A 19282-nucleotide genomic window follows, 5' to 3' on the forward strand; every position below is an offset into this window, starting at 1 on the left:
CGGGATGGCCTGTTTGTATTTGTTTTTTTCCCCCTGATTCCCTCAAAGCATGAAATCAGACACGATTCATTCTTTGGAACAGAGTCTCTACACAACACTTTATAGTCCCTCCAGGCTGTTCCTCGCTATTCACCCAGATCCGAGTCCAGCTCCCAGCTCTGCCGTCAGGTGATCATCACAAGACCAGTGGCTTAATCCTCCTAAAGCTCTACAAAAGGAAGAGGAGAAATTAGAGGGCTTTCTTAATGTGCATGAAACCAAGTGAAACACAACATGATTCGGCTCTAAGTGTTGGTTCCACAGATGTTTAAAACTATCGCTGAATCTAATTCGAAGATACACAACTGTGGACCATAGCAGACTGAGATTCCACACTCTTCTGGAGGAACTAATCAACCACATTTCTTGCTGAAAGTTGATGTACAAACTGATTTGACTGGAGGAAAACAAACAGTCTAAATATGAAAAAGGCTCTGGGTCTAGGTTTTCTGTGTTTGCTGCTCTGGTCAGAGTCTGCGGAGGCTCAGTTTCCACGTGCTTGCTGCACAGTCCAGGGGATCCTGTCCAAGCAGTGCTGCCCACCTCTTGGCCCAGATCCTGCCAACGTGTGCGGCGTTTTGTCGGGGAGAGGAAGCTGTGTGACTGTTCAAGTCGATGAGAAACCCTGGGGAGGACCATACAGTCTGAGGAATGTGGATGACAGAGAGAGGTGGCCGAGCAAATTCTTCAATCAGACTTGCAGATGTAACGGTGAGTAATGTACTCATGAAGATGTTGTTCAGGTGGGAAAGATAATGACGTGTTAAAAGTAGAACATCATCTGCATATAAACGATAACAGGTTACATTTACACTCTGTCTTGCAGGTAACTTTTCAGGGTTTGACTGCGGTCAGTGTAAATTTGGCTGGATAGGACCTAACTGCGACCAGAGGAAAACCCCTGTGGTGCGCAGGAATATCCACGACCTGACCCCCGAGGAGCTCCAGGAGTTCCTAGATGTTTTGGACCTAGCTAAGACCAGCATCCATCCAGACTACGTTATTGCCACCGAGCATTGGCTGGGACTCTTGGGACCAAATGGAAACGAACCCCAAGTGGCAAACATCTCTGTTTATGACTTCTTTGTTTGGCAGCACTACTACTCCGTCCGTGACACTCTTCTGGGTAAATCATGCTTTATAAAGCTAAAAGAAGTGGTTGGTTTATGAGGTTGACTGTCTTTATTTGGATTATGACAAAAATATCATCATGAAAACAATTAGAAATATATTTACATGGAAATTTCTTACAAGAAAGTAACACAACACACATTTTTACATGTTTTGTACTTTTTTTTAATTGACTTCAAGGATCGTTTGTGAGAAATCAAGTGGATGGATTACAAAGTATTAATATTTCTACACAACTTATAGCGTGGAATGTGCACATGCATGCCTTGTGATCGTGTAGATTAACTCATTGATCACTTTGTTTTTCTGCAGGTCCCGGTCGTCCATTCAAAGCAATTGATTTCTCACATAAAGGACCAGCATTCATCACCTGGCATAGGTATCACCTCCTCACCTTGGAAAGAGAGCTGCAGGTGGGTGTAGAAGTCTGAAATTATGTTTTTCAGCTTGTTTCTAAAATATATTTTTGGAGTGGCTGAATGGTGAAAAAAATACTACATTTACAAGAGTTAATATTCAATCAAACCAAATGGTTGATCAAAAGAAGGTCCTGTCACTGTGAACTTGTAACTTTTACTTTCTCTAGCAATTAATTCAAAATTCTAATTTGTGCAAATATTAAATACTGATTATTATTGAATCAGTGTCTGATATCTTTGAACATTAGAAATAGGTTTTATTTAAAGTTAGATTTTTCCCTTAAAACAATTGATCCACCCAGGTTATTAAGGAGCAGGTTGTTTTCTTTGAAAAAACATTTCTGTATGTCGCATGGTTACATGGTTCTTTGAGAGAGAACAATGTGTAAGCGAAATGGAAGTGAGAGACCGGGACATTCAAGAGAGACAAAAGAAGAAATATAGATCCAAGACACCATCAGTATCAGTTACATGTAAAACAGTCGGCCTGATCAAAAGAAGGGGCGTATCTACAATTTTTTGACTGGAGTAGCCTAACCCGGGCACAGGCTTATTTAAAGGGGGGCACACACACAACTGCATAGTATAGAATTTCACCAATCATATTTACTTGAATAATTTTTCAAACAGATATTATATTCCTTTTTATCAATCAATCAATCTTTATTTGTATCGCGTCAACTCATAACAAGTGTTATCTCGAGACACTTTACAAGAAGCAGGTAAAATACCTTACTCATTGTTATGTTACAAAAAGCAGGTAAAAGACCTTACTCATTGTTATGTTACAAAAAGCTGCTCATGATGGATAGGCCTTACCTATCCATCATGAGACCTTACTTATTGCTATATTACAAAGATGTTAGAGTCTACAGTTACAGTGGTAAGAAAAAACTGCCTTATTAAAAGGCAGAAATCTTTGGCCGGATCCCCTGCTCATGACGATACAGCCTTCACAGGTCTAGACTGCACCAGGCTTGGAAGGGGATAGGGGGAGAGATGGGATAAAATGCAGGAAGAGGGATAGGGAGCAAGGGGGTGGTGGGGGATGGGGTGTTGTTCAGGCAAGCCATCCATCAACGATCCGGTGGTCAACGATTCTAGTCAGTACACGAGCTGCAGCGTTCTGGACTAGTTGAAGAGTCTTTAGAGACTTACCAGAGCACCCTGACAAAAGAGAATTACAATGATCCAACCTGGAGGTAACAAATGCATTGATATATTTGTTTCATTTTTTACTTTTAAAAGACACAAAGTAGCAACACAAAAAATTACATGCTTACTTATTTAAAGATTCAAGAGAATATGCATCTCCAAAATTCACAGAATTAAGCACCAGCAAAATAAATTGCTCGACCTTGAAATGCAACAAAAGATGTTAGCAGCCTTTTACAATCATAACTTAAGTCCCGCCTCTGATTGGTCGTATCGCCAATCCTAGTGTAGGATTATTGGGTTGAACCTGCAGTGACCGATCAGATTTCAGAGATAGACCAAGACCCCCACTCCCTTGTTGAAGACCAAAATGAACATGTTGATACTAATGTGAACAATAACTGAGTTATGTTTGTTCCCTGTAGAGATTGAGTGGCAATCCAAACTTTGCCATCCCTTACTGGAACTTTGCCACTGGGCAGAGTGATTGTGATGTGTGTACTGACTCCATGTTCGGGGGAAGAGACCCAGAAAACCCTTCCCTCATCAGCAGTCAGTCCAGATTCTCAAGATGGGGGGTGATATGTAACAGGTTAGCACAAGATACTGACTGGAGAGGAAATAAATGTAATTGGCTGAAAATAGATATCAGTAAAACATTGAATATCTTAATGGTTTTCCCTTCCAGTTTGGATGACTACAATCGCCTGGTTACCCTTTGTAATGGCACTAATGAGGGTTTCATCCAGAGAGGAATGATGGAGAGCGCTAACATGTCTCTGCCCACCATGACTGACGTCAGAAGCTGTCTTGGAATCAGGGACTTTGACAGCCCTCCATACTACACCAACTCCTCCTCCAGTTTTAGGTACAACTCACATGTTTGGTATAACCATTTGGAAATCTGCATGCTGGCAAGCTGATGTTTTAAGTGGGTAACTTTTTGCTTTTCAACTACAGAAATGCTCTTGAAGGCTACGAAAAACCTGATGGACAATTGGATGATTCAGTCACTAACCTTCACAACCTGGTCCATGATGTTCTCAATGGAACCAGCTCCATGTCTCACTCTGCAGCCAATGACCCCATCTTTGTGGTCAGATTCTGATTTCATGGTTTATTTGGTATATTTATTTGGTATCCTTGTGGTTGTTGCTTAAATCACTGTGGTGTACCTGGTTATTTGTCTCGCAGGTGCTCCATGCCTTCACTGATGCCATTTTTGACGAGTGGATGAAAAGGTTTGCTCCCTCCAACGCCACCTTCCCCGATGAGATGGCCCCAATTGGTCACAACAGAGACTACAATATGGTTCCGTTCTTTCCTGCAATCACTAACCAGGACATATACATTCCATCTGAACAGCTTGGATATTCCTACGCTGTTGTCCTGGATGGTGAGAAAGTGTTAATACTACAGTCTGTAGAAATAGTCACATAATGTGATTAAATGCTTTATTTAGAGTTAAATGTGAATATCAACAACACTGCAGTAAATAAGACAGGAGCCAGCATTAAGACTAAATCAGGGGCAAACAGCAAGCCTGGCTCTATCAAAAGCTAACAAAAGATTTGATCTTTTAAGTTACGTTGAGGCTTGAACCAGAGGCTTGTTAGCCTAGCTTAGAATAACAACTATAATCAGGGGAAAGGAGCTTGCTGTCCAAAGCAAAGAAAAACAATATTTTAGAGATTACTTGAATAATGCTCTCATATTGGTGTGGTAGAGCCAGACATGGCAGCTTGTGGTACCTTAACTTATAAAGACTGAGAAAAAAGGGCAAAATAGCAATATCTGTCAACACAATTTTAAGTTTAACCTTTTAAATTTACCACCATTGAAACTACTAATTGACAAGGTAAATATGAAGCTAGAGCAACTAGCCTTGCCTAGCTCTGTTGGAAACATAACAAATCTTTAAATCTCATCATGGTGAGGCTAATATAGGACTAGCACCATTGGCTAGTTAGCTTAGCATAAGGATTTGAACAGGCCTTAACATAAAGTTGTCATATACAAACAACCGCCCCTCCAAAGTTCACTACTGAAAACAATGTATCTACTTGGAGTTGCTTAAGTCAGCTGATGATTAAAATAATGTTATGTATTTATTTACTAATATACAAAAAGCCGAATACCCAAAGTAGATGCAACATATTGTGGTTTTTCCACATTTTGTAAAAACTTGAAAATACCTGCATGCTAGTGGCCTCATGTTTGTTTGAAGGATTAGTTTTGTAGTAGGTCGCACAGATGGGGAAGATAGATGGAAAAACAGTGGGAAATGAAGCTTAGGGGTAAGGTGATTAATGCCAAGTGACTGATGTTTGAAGGCTAATCAAATCTGTCAAATCCACCTTTGTTTTATTTAACCTATTTTTTTTAAACATATTGATGGACAAAAAGTCTTCTGAAAATGAACATCTCCTCCTGTGCCTCTTCTTTTGCAGAGACAGATGGAGGGCCAAGTGTGTTCGTGCTAGGCTCCACTCTGGGGGGAATCTTCATCGGTCTCCTGGTGCTTCTCCTTATCTTTGTGCTCTGGCTGCGTCAGCGGAGAAACAGAGGCTTTGAGCCTCTGATAAAAGCAGACTTCAGCACAAGGAAGTACACAGAGGAAGCGTAGAGGACCACCCGTTGTTCCGAAGCAGTCTTCAGTCTTTATACATACCTAAGAGAGATGGAGCAGCTGATCGTCTTTATGCTATGTGGGCAAGATGAAAAACATAATCCTGTAAACAAAGAGAAATGTAACTTTCTAGAATTTTAAATCCATCGAGGAAACAATGTGAATCAAGTAGCATCCACTTTAAAATTATAATAGAAACTGAATACAGGTTTCAAGTGGGACCAATCGAAATTAATGTATACTTTAACTGGTTTGGTGACTTTCTCTTTACAGAATCACAAATACAAATCTATTGGAATGTTTTTAATAAATATTTATTGTCAAGAACAGTAACAAAACACAAATGCAATAGTCTTCATTGCACTGAAAAACAATAAGGCATATTTTCTTGACTAGTTCCTCCGCCCTCCTGGTTTGAACTGAGATTCAAACTTCAAACTGACTTTACCTCATTAGGATTTGACTTCATAGAGCAAAGCATTGATTGTAAAAAAATGTTGTCTTACAGCCTTTCCTGCTACTTCTATTTTTCAGATAATTTGTCTGACCAGACATCCATTTTCAATATTTTATTGCAAAAATATTACATGTAAAGTTCAATGATACAAAACATAAAAAGGGCATCCTGTAAGATCATTATTCATAATAAAGAATCCTTTTAAATGACACGTTTGACACATTTTCACTTGTTCTTGCAATGTTGAGGCAAATGCTGTCGTAAGTGCAATAATGAAAAAAGCTGAACATGAATATACTGCTAAGGGTGTAACACTGGCTAATTCGTTGGATGTGTAAGCTAAGCTGGCCCTGTGGTTATGTAGCTGACGGGCTCTTAGAGAACAGTGGACGTACATACTGGCTGGTTTTGTCCGCCCCCATCAGCAGTGCCAGGCCTCTCACATTCTCTGTGAGTACGCTCTACTGAGGAGCTTCAGCGGAGCATTCAGGCCTGTCCGGTCTCCACAGATTCTCATTTCACAGGTGACTGTGGTCGGCTTCAAGCCTGTCTGTGCTGCAGACACAACCATTCAAGCTTTACAGATAAATTTAGGGACCTTTTCTTTGCATTCCCGGTAACCACTGTGTGCTGTTTGCTACTTCTTTAGTAATTCCTGCAGCTTTTACATATCTGTTGGGATACATTTTTTTCAAAAAAGACAACATTAAACTTCAATTCTAATACTGTCTGCCAGTATTTCTGTTTTGTTTCTTTTTAAAAACATCACAACACACGTCAAATACTCTATCCAAATTGTTAATAAAGTTACAGGATAACAATCACATCTGCCTAATTGGCACCTTCTTTGTTGCTGTTGCCTACTGTATGTGCAAACCCAGAATTCCTGGAAATAAAACATTTTATATTTGTTATAAGACAATCCAGATATGGCACATGATATTCTATAGGATCCAGTTACTGTTGATTAATAAAAACTATGGCAGCACATTACTTTCTTTGGTAAATGGTGATTTTGTATTAAATTGGGGAGCATTTCCAATTACACATTTACACAAACTGATATATAATCTCAACAGAGTTTGTTTCATGAGCAGTTTGGAAATCTTTATAAATACAATTGTAAAATATTAAATCCCCTAATTATATTGTCTTGGTATAACAGTTCCAGATGCTTTTAAGTGGTAAGATGGAAATACATTAGGTAACGTACTGAAGTCTTAAGCCCTATACTGATATAATGGCACCCTAAATAATTGAATCACCAATTATTTTAGAAACTGCGGATTGGCATTTGTTTATCACTTCTCTAACATAATGAAAGTAATTACAGTCGAGGACCTGTACCCCAAAAGACTACAGAGCAACCATTCCTACAATTGTACATACAGTGGCACCTTTCCCGATGTGTCAATCACTGCTTCATATTATTCAGTCCAGGCTGTCTGCTCCAGAAGCCAAGGCCAACAAACCAGCATGATATACAAATATTTTGCAGATTATAAATTTGTTGCGAGGCAAATGCATAATAAAAAAGCCAGTCTAATCCCTTTTTTTTTTTTTTTTTTTTTTACAAAATGTGAGTTCAGCACAAGGCGGCTGTTGAACAGTTTAGGTGGATAACTAGAGCAGAACAGGGAAATACTTAATGTATGATGTTGCCATGTTTAAAATGAAAGATGAAGCAGCATGTAATAAACCTACATGGATTTATGACCACTCTGAACAATATCAGAATATAATGAGTTTACGTCTTGTGAAAAAATAATCAATAATTGGCACATGATTATATGACAATGGAAGAATTGAATTAATATGAAATGTTGAAATGTTCCTGAATTTTTCAGCAAATAGATCATCCTCTGTAAATATCCTGTTTAATGTATATTCAAAGTTATCAAGTGCCTCTTTTTGATGCATCACATAACCACATTCTCAACACACAAACAACTTTTTGCATTAAAAAATGAAAACAATCAAAGTGCGTGTTATAATTTTCCACATGGAGACCTACATTAGTACCTGCCATATGTGCAAGAAATCTCTGAAGCAGAGTCTGTTGGGTCGGCATCAGGGTTAGACGGAGGGGTGATGCCGTCATATATCAAGTCTAAGGATGGCACTGCACGATCTTTGGGAGATTGGAAAATCATGATGCATGACCGCTCTGGTTTTTCAGAACAGTCTCCTCTCACTGTGAGGTGGGCAGCCGGGATACTGTCTGCTCGACTGTAGCTCCAATCTGCCTGAATACAAAAACTGCAAAGATGAAAAAAAAAGAAAGAAAAACAACCCTGCTGTCCATGTTTAGCTGGTTCCTCCAGCATTATCTCCACTGTTGGTGGAATGCCAGGGCTGAGAGGGCCAGTATGGTTGGCAGGGCTATTGGTGCACAGAGTGGGTTGGAATCATCCACAGGCCCGCTCCGGTCAGCCTCCACCACCGGGGCTTCGGTGGCAGCATCGTCAGCTTCTGTGGGGCAGACGTCTGTGCAGCCACTGCCGCTGCCTGAACCACTGCCTTCATCACCTGCAACAGCAAAAAAAAAAAAAAAAAAAAAAAAAAAAACATTTGTTAGAGTGAGCACATCACTGAAAATGCAACATCAGTAAACACTTTTTAAAATCTAATATACTCGACCACAGGACTGAAAGTATCTCAAATATATACCTCTGATCTGTGTTGTTGTCAGACACAGCTTTAATAAACCCTATGTACTGTATACTGCATGTCCAGCTCTGTGTCTGCAGAGGAAATAGCATTTTACATCATCAAAGAGATATTGCAAAACGCTGCATGAAACAATGAAACACAATAAGAAAAACTATGTTATAGTAGATTACGAGTGCATTCCATTCCACCTCAGCATTTAAACATTGTATTCACTACTTTCTTCTGATGTTTGAAGCCCATCATTTCTATTGAAAAGAAAAATAATTTAACACCCTTGTATAATGTAAAATATTCTAAATTGTATAAAAATATGAACAATAAGTTATGGCTAAAATGCACACTTCAGTATAAATATATTTATCATGTATCATATCTTATCTCACATGGCAGATATTTCTCAAGGGGGCAAGGGGATCACAGCGCAGAGTTCAACTGCAGATTGATTTACAGAGTTGGTAGGGACCAAAATTAGAGCTAAAAGCAGAGTGAATACTGGGATAGAATTGATCAAGAGGACTACATTTTCAAATAAATGCAAACACTCATAAGTTACTGTTTGATTACAAGCTCAGCGTGTCAACTTTAAAGGTGATAATACAATTTGTGTAAAGTCACAGCTTGTTTCCACTGCTACAGTAAGACGGGTCCAAAATGAAATGAATAAAGGTTTAATAATGCAGTATAATGAGCGCACAATAACATTATGCAAGTGTTATCCCAGTAAATCTGAAAGTCACTGCTGAAACAAATCTTTGTGTTTGCTGTATTTCTGTGTTTGCTGGCTGTTTTTAGGGGATTAATTACACAAACTAAAATACTGCACAGCCAATGTGCTGTCAACAAATTGCTCTTAACTGGCTTGTCAGTGTTTTCACATTGCAGCCTGTGTTGGTTATCGGCTCCTTCTGTGCCTTTTCACTGACGCTGATTAGCTCTGCCACAGGGTTAGGTAGCCTTTCAAAGTGGACAGCTGATCAAGATGAATGACAGGCTGGAGTATGAACTTGACCGACCAGGGCAGTGAGGGCAAGACTAAAAATAAATCTCTCTCCTCAATAATAAAAAAAGGCTCATTGTTCCTGTGAAGGAAAATTGCTTACTTGAGTCTTGAAAGTAGATATCATTGCCGTTGTAGGCATTTTTCAACTTGTTTGTCATCACTCTCAGAGCCATGATCTGCTGGCGGATGAAAGTGTCCGGACGGGTGATGTCCACACCCACCTCTGGGTTATTCACCTGGTTCGTAAGTCCATCCTTTTGAACTTCAGGGAAGTACCTTCAGATAAAAATGAACAATTAAATGTGTTAAATTAAATTATTAATTGTGTAATTTTATTTAAAGTCTCTAAAAAAAATTCTAATAATCAAACATTCATTCATAATTGCCAGTGAATGTCTAAAAGGTGTTTTGTTGTCTCATTCAGCAGTTTAAAAAAACCTCTGAGGATAAAAGAGGGTTGGCAAAATGAACACTTGACCTCATCATGTTGGGTAATGTTCTCACAAACTTGTGAGATATTTCTCCCGGGAAAACATGTCAGCTGCCTGCATTCCTCTTTGATAAATAAGCAGCACGCAGTCATGTGAGGGCGCTCCATAAATCGTCTTACACAAAAGCATTTGTTCCTCTAGGCACACGTCAATTCGTAATATACAACCCCAGATTCTTTTCTTTTTAGTCACAGGAAATAGCAGCAGCTGCCGCACCCAGTGCCCACATATAAGGTCAAATTATTCACTTTAAGGGTTATTAGAAGAATAAAACTGTTTTGAATGCTGGATATTTTTTGATCATACAGTTGATGTTTTGAATAAAATTTTAAAAATGAATCAATTCAAGTTTGACGCAAGCCATTGCAGCTTGCATTGGGAGTGCTCATGCAAATATAAAAAAAAAATTAGATTCAAATGGAGAAACCATGTTGGATTTATATTATGGTGTAGCATGAAAATATTATTATTTTTTTAAAAGCAAATAAAATAATCTAAGTTTATCATACAACACACTGAGGCCTGAATGATCAAATATGGTTTGATAATTCACTGTTTTTTTTAATGTTACATTGAAGTAAAAAGAAAGAAAAGTAGGCTGAGCTTTTAAAAGGCTTAGGTCAGTCACAGTTCATAATCTGGTCCTCAGTTCCAGGATGACACTGATTAACATTAGTCGAGTGGAGCAGACTTTCATATTGGCCTGCTTTAGCCTCAGGCCTTGGTGCACTGACCTGCCCTTAGTGTGTCCATTCCAGCACTCCTCATCGCTGGTATTTCCTGCGGTCACTCTGTCCTCCATGCACATCGCCTCGGGCAGGTTGGACCAAAATTTCTTTGACAGCTTCAGTTTCTCTTTTATGTCGACCACCTGAGCAAAGAGAAGGGTTTTTTTACACAGGAGAAAAAAAAAGTATAAACAAAGCAAGTCTCTGTTCTAATAGAGCATACAGAGTTACAGTTTGAAAATGACTGATCATGTGAATAAAAATGACAAATGACCCCATAAAGACACTCAAATAGGCAAATAACCAGACCACAGGAAAGTACAATTCTAGATTAAGATAAGCACTGTCTCTGGACAGACTCAGCGAGCTCAGTCTGGCTTGAGAGACGAGATGGCAGAGAGAGAGAGAGAGAGAGAGAGCTGGGTGCACGAGGAGGAGACACTCTGCTTCCAATGTGACACACAAGAGGTAGAATCAGAGCGACTCTTCCTCACCTCATGCCCCCAATAACAGTAAGAAGTGAATACTTTGCCATGTTGCTGTATTTTCATTATTTTAGGCATCGACAAACTCCTTTATTTACAAGGCAAGTATATTTATATAGGACACGATTTAAAGTGCTTCATTTACAAGAAGAAAAGCCAAAATGAGAGTTTATAGCAGAAGAAAATAGTGGAACCTTCCACTTCAAAGAAAAACTGAGAAACAATGAACCCACCCACACATACGCGTACACACACACACACACACACACACACACACACACACACACACACACACAATACAAAAAAATATATATCACATACACACTACATGGAAAAAATGCACCAATTTCAAGAATCTGCATGCCAAAGAGAAATACAAACACACACACATAAGAGTCAGACACACTGTCTTTCAACAGTTTTATTCAACACACACACTCTCAGAATAACACATTAATCCTTTCTTGTTTGTTATTTTCCACTTTTTTAAAGCTTTGGCAAAATTGTCTCTATTACATTCATGCCAATGAAGCATATAAAACCACAGTAAATAAAAGGCAAAATATGGACACACACAATATGGAAAATAATCACACATTCTTGCACATTTGGATCTGTCTATTTATAGTGTTTTACAAGTATTTAATTTGGTCATATATTCTTTTACAAGCATCTGGGTGGAAAAAGAAAACAATGCATAATATTTGTCCTGATTTCTGTCAAAGGGCAGGTACATATCTAGAGTTTTTGTCCAGTAAACTATGCTTGAAACAAGCTTTTATATTATTTAAAACTCTCAGGTACTCATGATACATCTCATTTGAACCTCATTCTTAAAAATGCCCCACCTTCAGTTACTACAACATTTTATCAAAGGATTATAAAAGTTGGGATTTAACCCTGAGACATTTTAACTCCCCAAAAATGATTGCAGTTTAATTTTTCCTCCCATGCTGACTATCTAGAGTTTGCATCATAAAAAAGTAAGACCATGCAGGCTTGCAGCAATAATTTCAGCTTCAATGTCAGACTTAAATGCTCTTTTGCATCCTGGCCATGTGACACAGTCAGATATCGTTCCCTGACTTGAGCCTGTTGAACTCCCAATCTTTCATCAAACACAGAATTTGACATATTTCACTGACGCTGAGGGAAAGCCTGATAGCAGCAGGTTGGCCCCATTATCTTTTTCCGTCTGACTTGCTGTTGGCTTACATGAAATTGTAGTGAACCTGAGCAGAACATGAAAGGTGCTGTACTGCCTGTGTGACGCTGCTGTAGGCCCCGACTCTGCTTTTGATGTGTTAATCCTGTCACACTGATGCCAAAGCACTTCAGCGGCTCTGATACTGCCCAGAGGGTCAAGGCTGCACTCAATGCAAGAGATTGACTGGCAATGTTTGACTAAAGCTCACATATTAAGTTTGGTTAAACCACCGAGGGATTCATAGTTTTTCTCGGGATCAGCTGGCAAAACCAGGCCTGCCAAGGTGTGAATTGAAATTGTAAGGACTTGCTCACATTTTATTAAGGCAAACATTTAATTAGCACCTACAGTTAACATGGAGCTGCCATTCTTAGCGTGGCTGGAAATAGATAAAAGTTTGATTTTTCTAACTTTTTTGCCTGGCTGAGATGACTAACAAGAGATGTCTTTAAATCAGCTGTTCATCATTTTCACAGAGACCTGGATGTTAAAAAAAGCCAGCTACTTCAACGGCACACAATAAACATGTGGTGGTATGCAGCTCTATAAGCTTGTATGTCTATTTCTGAAGTGGGAAAATTACAAAATAAAAACGCGAAAGATGACAATTTTGTCACAAAAACTACATGTGTGATGGAAAAAAATCTCAATTCATTGTATTGCCCATGAATAAATAATACAACTGCAACAAGCAGCCCTGGCATGCAACCACATACATTGCACACTAGATGGCAGTATGCTGCTGAGAAATGTGGAAATGAATGCAAACAGAGAGAGAGAGAGAGAGAGAGAGAGAGAGAGGGGGGGGGGGGGGGGGGGGGGTTGAAAGTGGAAAATATTATAAATTGAAATGAATTATGGTGAATAATGATTTCCCTTTACATCAGACTTCACACTAATCTCCGTGTGATCTGAACGAAGAGGTAAACAGATGCAGCACTAATATAATAGTTAATGTCACAACAATCTGCAGTGGAAACAGGATAATGAAAAGTTCATTGTAATTCATGGTGGTATGAGGAGCAGGAGAGAGGAAGTGTGTTTGTGGAGCAGAGAGCCTCATTATAATCAGCTGTCTATTACTGACAGGCTTGATATTCTCATTAAAAAATCACTATGAAGATCACAGACACCCCTCCCCTCTCCCACCAGGATGTTGCATTATATTTGTTTCCTCCATCACCCTAAAAGATGATTGTAATCATGATGTGTGATAGCTACTGCAATCTGTGTTGACATTAAAGGTGTTATTAGAGCGTGATACCTACGGCTCTGTAATAAGGGCTGACAAGGCCGTTCATAGAGGCATTTACGCATGGGATGTGCACACCATCATCATTTATGTCATTATTGTACCTTGGCATGACTTTATGAACTCATAAACCAAAGACAAACGTTTGTTAGAGACAGTGCTGGGATGTGACAGGCACGTCTATATATGCATTAACAGTACACCTGTTTTTCCCTGACACTGAGCCTATGTCACCTTTTAAATAGAACAGAATGAAGGAGATTGTTTTGATCACACTTACAGACACACACTTAGCACAAGAGTTTGCATATTAATGTCCAAAAAAACTCATTCATATAATGTCATAGCTTTCTGAAAAAGCATTGTAACAAGTAATGGCTTAACAAATAACAGACAGCCTTTTTTGCATTTACACATTGAATGATGGGGGGTTTAAAACACGATGTAGTTGTATGCAGCTGTAGTTGTATGAAAGACAATACAAATATAAACACCTATACCTGCTTAAGATTCAACTGTTTTGTATTAAAAACTGCTTATAAAATGTGAATTCATAGCTTTTAAAAAAATCACCTGTAATTTGGAGAAATGTTGAGTTTTGGTTGATAATGTAGGTGGAATGCTTTAAATGGAGGTTCTTCACATCAATGAAAAACACACACACACACACACACACACACACACACACACTCACGCGCGCACACACACACCTGAGGGGGGCTGCCATTTAAAACACTGGTCATCAGGAGCGACTTGCTCAAAGACTTTACACAAGCCTTTAACAAATATATATTCCTTTCTTTCCAAAATCTTCTCATTCTTTTTTAGCTGTATAATCATATTCTCTACAGTCACAACTTGTCAGTGTCTATCTATTACTCTTTTTCACTTAGAGCATAAAAATATAGAATTTTCTACATTTCCAAGGTCTTTACAAGGACTGATCAGACTACATGGGCTGTATGGCCTTGCTCCAGCATTGCATCATCTATATTCTAGGTTTCTTAAAGGCATTTTATAAAATGTTCTCTGCAATTATGTAAAAAGGGATACCTGAAGATGGTTAAAGAAGACGTTGTCGTAGAATATTCAGTTTATTGCTAATGGCTAATCTGCTATTAAGGGCTATGAAGGTTCTCAGTCATTGAGGTCGATTAGGATATTAAGAAGTCAATAATAACTTGATTTACTTTTGAACAGTTTCATTAATTTTCACATTTCTTAAAAAAGTCCTTTGACTTTGATTTCATCAGCAATATTTTTTTTTTCAAACTGCTGGCCTCTGAAGATTTTAGCTTAAGATACTCAAACATGAGTTAATAGTGCTTTTGTTGGGGGCTATTCTTCTTTCTATTTAAACACATTTCATGCACTAACTGGAGGCTGCTGTCTGTGTGACTGACTGAAAAAAACAGTTCACATGATTTAGAATAGACTAAAACCTCGAGGATGTAGAGTTGAAGAAAGGTGATGTTCTGTCCTCTCCAGCAGCCATATATTTTCTCGTTCATTCTTCCTGTCATGATCAATATATTACTTCACCATGTTTCTCTCTCTCTCTCTGACCTCCTGACATGACTCTGGTGTCTATTGTCCTTACACAGCCCAGTAAGTAAAATCTAAAGTTTCATGGCCATCTGATTAGCAGTAACAGATAAATGCCAGAAGGGCTGCTTGACTATTGGCTGACCAGAAGAGGTCATCGTTTGATTATTTGGGTTCAGAAAAGGGATGTTATGAATCTTAAATGACAAATAGTTCAAATGAATAAACACACATGATGCCCTAAATGTAGAAAGTGAAAAGGTCAGCTTGCTCTACCAGGCTAATAGAAAAGTATAAATGAAAAGGGAGGATCCGTTGTCTGATTGTAAAACATTAAATCATTGTCAACAGTCAACAGTGACCGTAGGGATAACAGTTTACATTGTGTGTTTTTTCAGTGAATTAGTTTGTTTGGAAAGTAGGGCCAGTCCTTCACTGACACTAACGAAGCAAGACCCGATTCATTTTCTAAGCAGCTTCGTAAACTAAACCCCTCGTCTTTCCCTCAACCCTGATGCAACAGCGTAGACTCCCTCTTCTCTGGACTGGAGAGCAGATGAACTTTAATTGATCCTAATTTCTCTGGTGGTTTCATATGAACTCAATCTTTTAATACGTTTTAAGTCCATCATGGACATAATCAAATCAATTACCTATCATTTTATTTTCCTTGTGTTCCTGTTGTATCTGTCTCCTTGACAACAGAAAAACAGGAAGTTTACCAAGCGGCTAATCCACAACACAGGAGATTTGTCTGTAACAGCCTGAGAGCAACAGAAAGGATCCAAATGTAACTTCACCTTAAAGCTCTCTTTTTTCCTCTCTTGCTATAAATAAAATCCATCCAAACACACAGGCAGGATATACAGAGTTTACCTGCTGTAAAGCCTAATTGGCTAGCTATAATGGACAAACATGGGGAAGTGTTTACAGAATATGATTGTTTCCAAAAACAACAGCATGAGTCAGTGAGATAATGGTGTAAGCAGGCTTTAAGTCTGTGTGTTTACACACACTCAAAGTGTTTCTTGCATTATTTATTATCATCGGTCTTTCTGGTGCATGCAGCGAGGCGCTCACACGGCCAGGACATGAGATGTTCTGTTTGCATGTAAACAAGGTGGCAGCTGCGTGCCACCTTTCTGCTCTGCACACAGACGTGTACTATGACCAGCGGTTTTTCGCAGACGCCCTTGCCTATTCTCAGATCAGAAGCTGACGTGTCGCCGGATTTAAGGCTGCAGCTGACTCCTGGCGACAGCACAATGTCAGGGGCCTAAACACTCTGATCTGGCTGTGGGATCACGCCTGGATGAGATATCTGCCTTTCAAAGAATAGAAAAAATAAAAATATGTGAAGGGACTTTATCTCTCACTTTTTCCTTTTTCATATCACGCTCACATTGACCTTCACCTGTTGTGTTGCACACACCTGGAACACAAAACACATTCAAACGCAATACAATGGTTACCAATGGGTCAATTTAAAAACCTGATCACATTTTTATAATTTATGTATTTTGTCTTTGTTGTTTTTTGTCTCTTATTCATACTCTCAACGTCATTGTAAAGATTTCTCGAGAAAAAATAAAGGTAAAATAAAAATGATCATTCTGTCTCATGATACACCTCCATCTTGTTAAATTAACTATTAGACCCCCTTTTTCTGCATTTATCCAGGGATGTCATCAGCGCTTGACACAGAGCATATCCCTCTGCTGCGACTTTGAGCTAAATGAGTGCATGGTGCATGTTCTATCTAATCATAGACTCGGCAGCAGCAGGTCTCGCCACCAAACCCACAAGGGGCAGACAACTCCTCGATCAACTTATTTTCCCTGGCAACTGCTCCTCCTGTCTGCATTAAAATAGTTTTTTCATTTGATACGAATGCAGTATTCTTCCTGCAGCTCAATTACAGAGGTCAGCGAGTCGGTCCGGCTCATACCAGAGACCTTGGCCCTGCCGCTAAATCTCTCCCTGACTGACCAGTGACCACTTTGAGGACGGACAGAATAGTTTCTCACAAGGAGAAAGGCCGTGGTAAGAATAGCTCTGCCTCTTCATCACATTCCTGATTGAGTTATATTGTTGACCGAGGCGATCCTCAGGACTAATACAAGCCCCCCTCTAAGTTTGGGTGCACTATGTGGCAATGCAGCCAGAGTGTCGAGTAACAGGGTGCTGAGGCCTGCTGGGTGTTTGTCCCTGGACTCGGCTATTTAATCTGCTGTTTAACACATCATAAAGCACTGCTCATTGGTTCAGGTCTACAGATCTTCTAAACCAGGACGAGCCATCTGGTTAGGAAGCATTTTTAGCACATTAAAAAAATCGGCAGAGTAGGAATAACATTGGCTTTCCCAAAGCATACAAACCAAACAACCTCTGGGACAGTGTTTTGAGCAGCACTTGTCTCCCCTTTGTCTCGTCTTTTTTGTCCTTGTCGGGAAACATTCACCTCAAAAGGTGACTGTCAGAGCAGGTAACTACCGGAGTGCATATAGATGTGGGCTGTTTTCATCCAATCAATATCCATCAAGAGAGGGCCAGAGCAAATATGTTTCCTCTATGTGACTTCACAGCAGATGAGACAAGAACGGCAGTTGTTTATCTAACAGATGGGAATGGTATTCCCAAGCAAATCATGGAAAGAAAACAGCACAACCACTCGCAAACTGAATTGGAGGTTTGTTATGACAGCGCAGGCGTTGGGTTCTGTCCCCCACCATTTGCCTACACGCCCATGTGTTCACAATAATCCCATTTTTAGCATCATTCTGCAGGCCGGCACACTTTTTTCTAGTTTTCAACCCTCAGCTAGCTGGAGCCGCCCTCCTTGTTTCTCTTGATTACAACTGATTATGTCCTAGCATAAAGCTGCCACAGCAGAATACTAAAACATGATTTAACATGACATCTCAACAAAGCCTCAGCCAGGCCAGTGCATATATCTCTTTCCTATATCTCCTGCTGACAGCTCTGTCAGGGACAGCACTGTGAGATTGTTATTATGCTGCTTCCTGGGAATAGATACTTGACATAAAGTGAGATTGTATTGTTATTCAAAAAGGCTTTTACTTTGTATTTGTTTTGATTTGGCAGGCCGAGTTTATAGCGGGAGCAGAAATGCTGTGAGATCCATCTTAATGTTACATCTGATCTGACGGATACTGAGGAATAGATTCAGAAACTTTTCAGACAAGAAAGCAAAGTAATAAATATTTATCACTTACCAGTGCACACATCCTTCCATTTTTTAAGTACTGCCTTAAAAGAAACTCCTTACAGTGTGTTGATGTTTCTGTACTAGTATTTTGTATTGGATCTGACCTAGTAATCAAAGCTAGTTTTGTTTTGTACCTCAGAGAGTGAAAGCTGAACACAGAGTTTATACGAGTTCTTTGACAACCTATACGTCTCACTTTGTTTTCAACTTTCCCCAGTCTGCATAATTGTTGAAGGAGAATTAGTTCAGCAAGCCTTTAATTGAATGTGACGTTAAATCTCTGGGTACTTTGAAGAAACACAAAAAGAGGGAAAAAAAAGTTGTGGTTCTAAAAATAGCAGATACTACATTGTTTTAAGAGAAACATAATGACAGACCAACAACTTTGGTCTCTTTAGGATAATTAAATCAGCTTCAACTGTTCAATTTGTACAGTGAAAAGCACCAGAAAACTAATTTTGTCTTCCACTTAAAAGAATATGCAGCAACCTTTTGTCATTTTTGGGATATTGATGTTGAAATTGATTCTTTGTTAGCTGTTAGACAAAACATAGTTTCCGTTTTAGGGAAATCCTATCTGCAATGTGATGCGTTTTTTCACTCATCTATGAAAAATGGCTGTACATTATTGTAGCTCATGTAGTATTTACATACTGTCAGCACACAATAGGACAAACACACTGGCCCATTTTATACAACACCGCCTTAAACCATTCTCTTACTCCCACGGCATTTAAACGATGGGGTAATATGGTGCATCATGGTGAGAGAAATGTATCACACAGTGATCCCACAGTGAGAGAAAATGACAGAATATTGATGAAGCAGTGGTGAGTTTGCGC

At 39.2% G+C, this 19282-nt stretch overlaps 2 protein-coding genes across 3 annotated transcripts in view; one reads left to right on the forward strand and one right to left on the reverse strand.

Moving 5' to 3' along the window:
- Positions 1-235: 235 nt before the first annotated feature.
- Positions 236-6039, forward strand: dct (dopachrome tautomerase). Its single transcript, XM_061054563.1, has 8 exons — positions 236-750; positions 866-1165; positions 1483-1583; positions 3170-3336; positions 3433-3612; positions 3705-3840; positions 3939-4140; positions 5195-6039. The coding sequence occupies exons 1-8, from the start codon at positions 462-464 to the stop codon at positions 5368-5370; spliced, it is 1551 nt and encodes a 516-aa protein (XP_060910546.1). The 5' UTR covers positions 236-461; the 3' UTR covers positions 5371-6039.
- gpc6b (glypican 6b) overlaps positions 5977-19282 on the reverse strand; it is a 91406-nt gene continuing 78100 nt past the window's right edge. For both annotated transcript variants that reach the window (XM_061054561.1, XM_061054560.1), the window contains 3 exons: positions 10729-10865; positions 9604-9779; positions 5977-8359 (listed from right to left, as the gene is read on the reverse strand). In XM_061054561.1, coding sequence (XP_060910544.1) covers positions 8157-8359; positions 9604-9779; positions 10729-10865 — 516 coding nt within the window. In that variant the 3' untranslated portion in view covers positions 5977-8156. The remainder of the gene's footprint in view (positions 8360-9603; positions 9780-10728; positions 10866-19282) is intronic.

The sequence above is a fragment of the Labrus mixtus genome, chromosome 13 (assembly GCF_963584025.1).
Source record: "Labrus mixtus chromosome 13, fLabMix1.1, whole genome shotgun sequence".
Taxonomy (NCBI): Eukaryota; Metazoa; Chordata; class Actinopteri; order Labriformes; family Labridae; genus Labrus; species Labrus mixtus.

Bases quoted from the DNA above. Each gene is read 5' to 3' on its own strand.
- dct (XM_061054563.1), top strand. From the start codon at position 462: ATGAAAAAGGCTCTGGGTCTAGGTTTTCTGTGTTTGCTGCTCTGGTCA. The intron at 3,613-3,704 runs GTACAACTCACA...TTTCAACTACAG, and splicing joins AACTCCTCCTCCAGTTTTAG to AAATGCTCTTGAAGGCTACG. The intron at 3,841-3,938 runs GTCAGATTCTGA...TTTGTCTCGCAG, and splicing joins CCAATGACCCCATCTTTGTG to GTGCTCCATGCCTTCACTGA.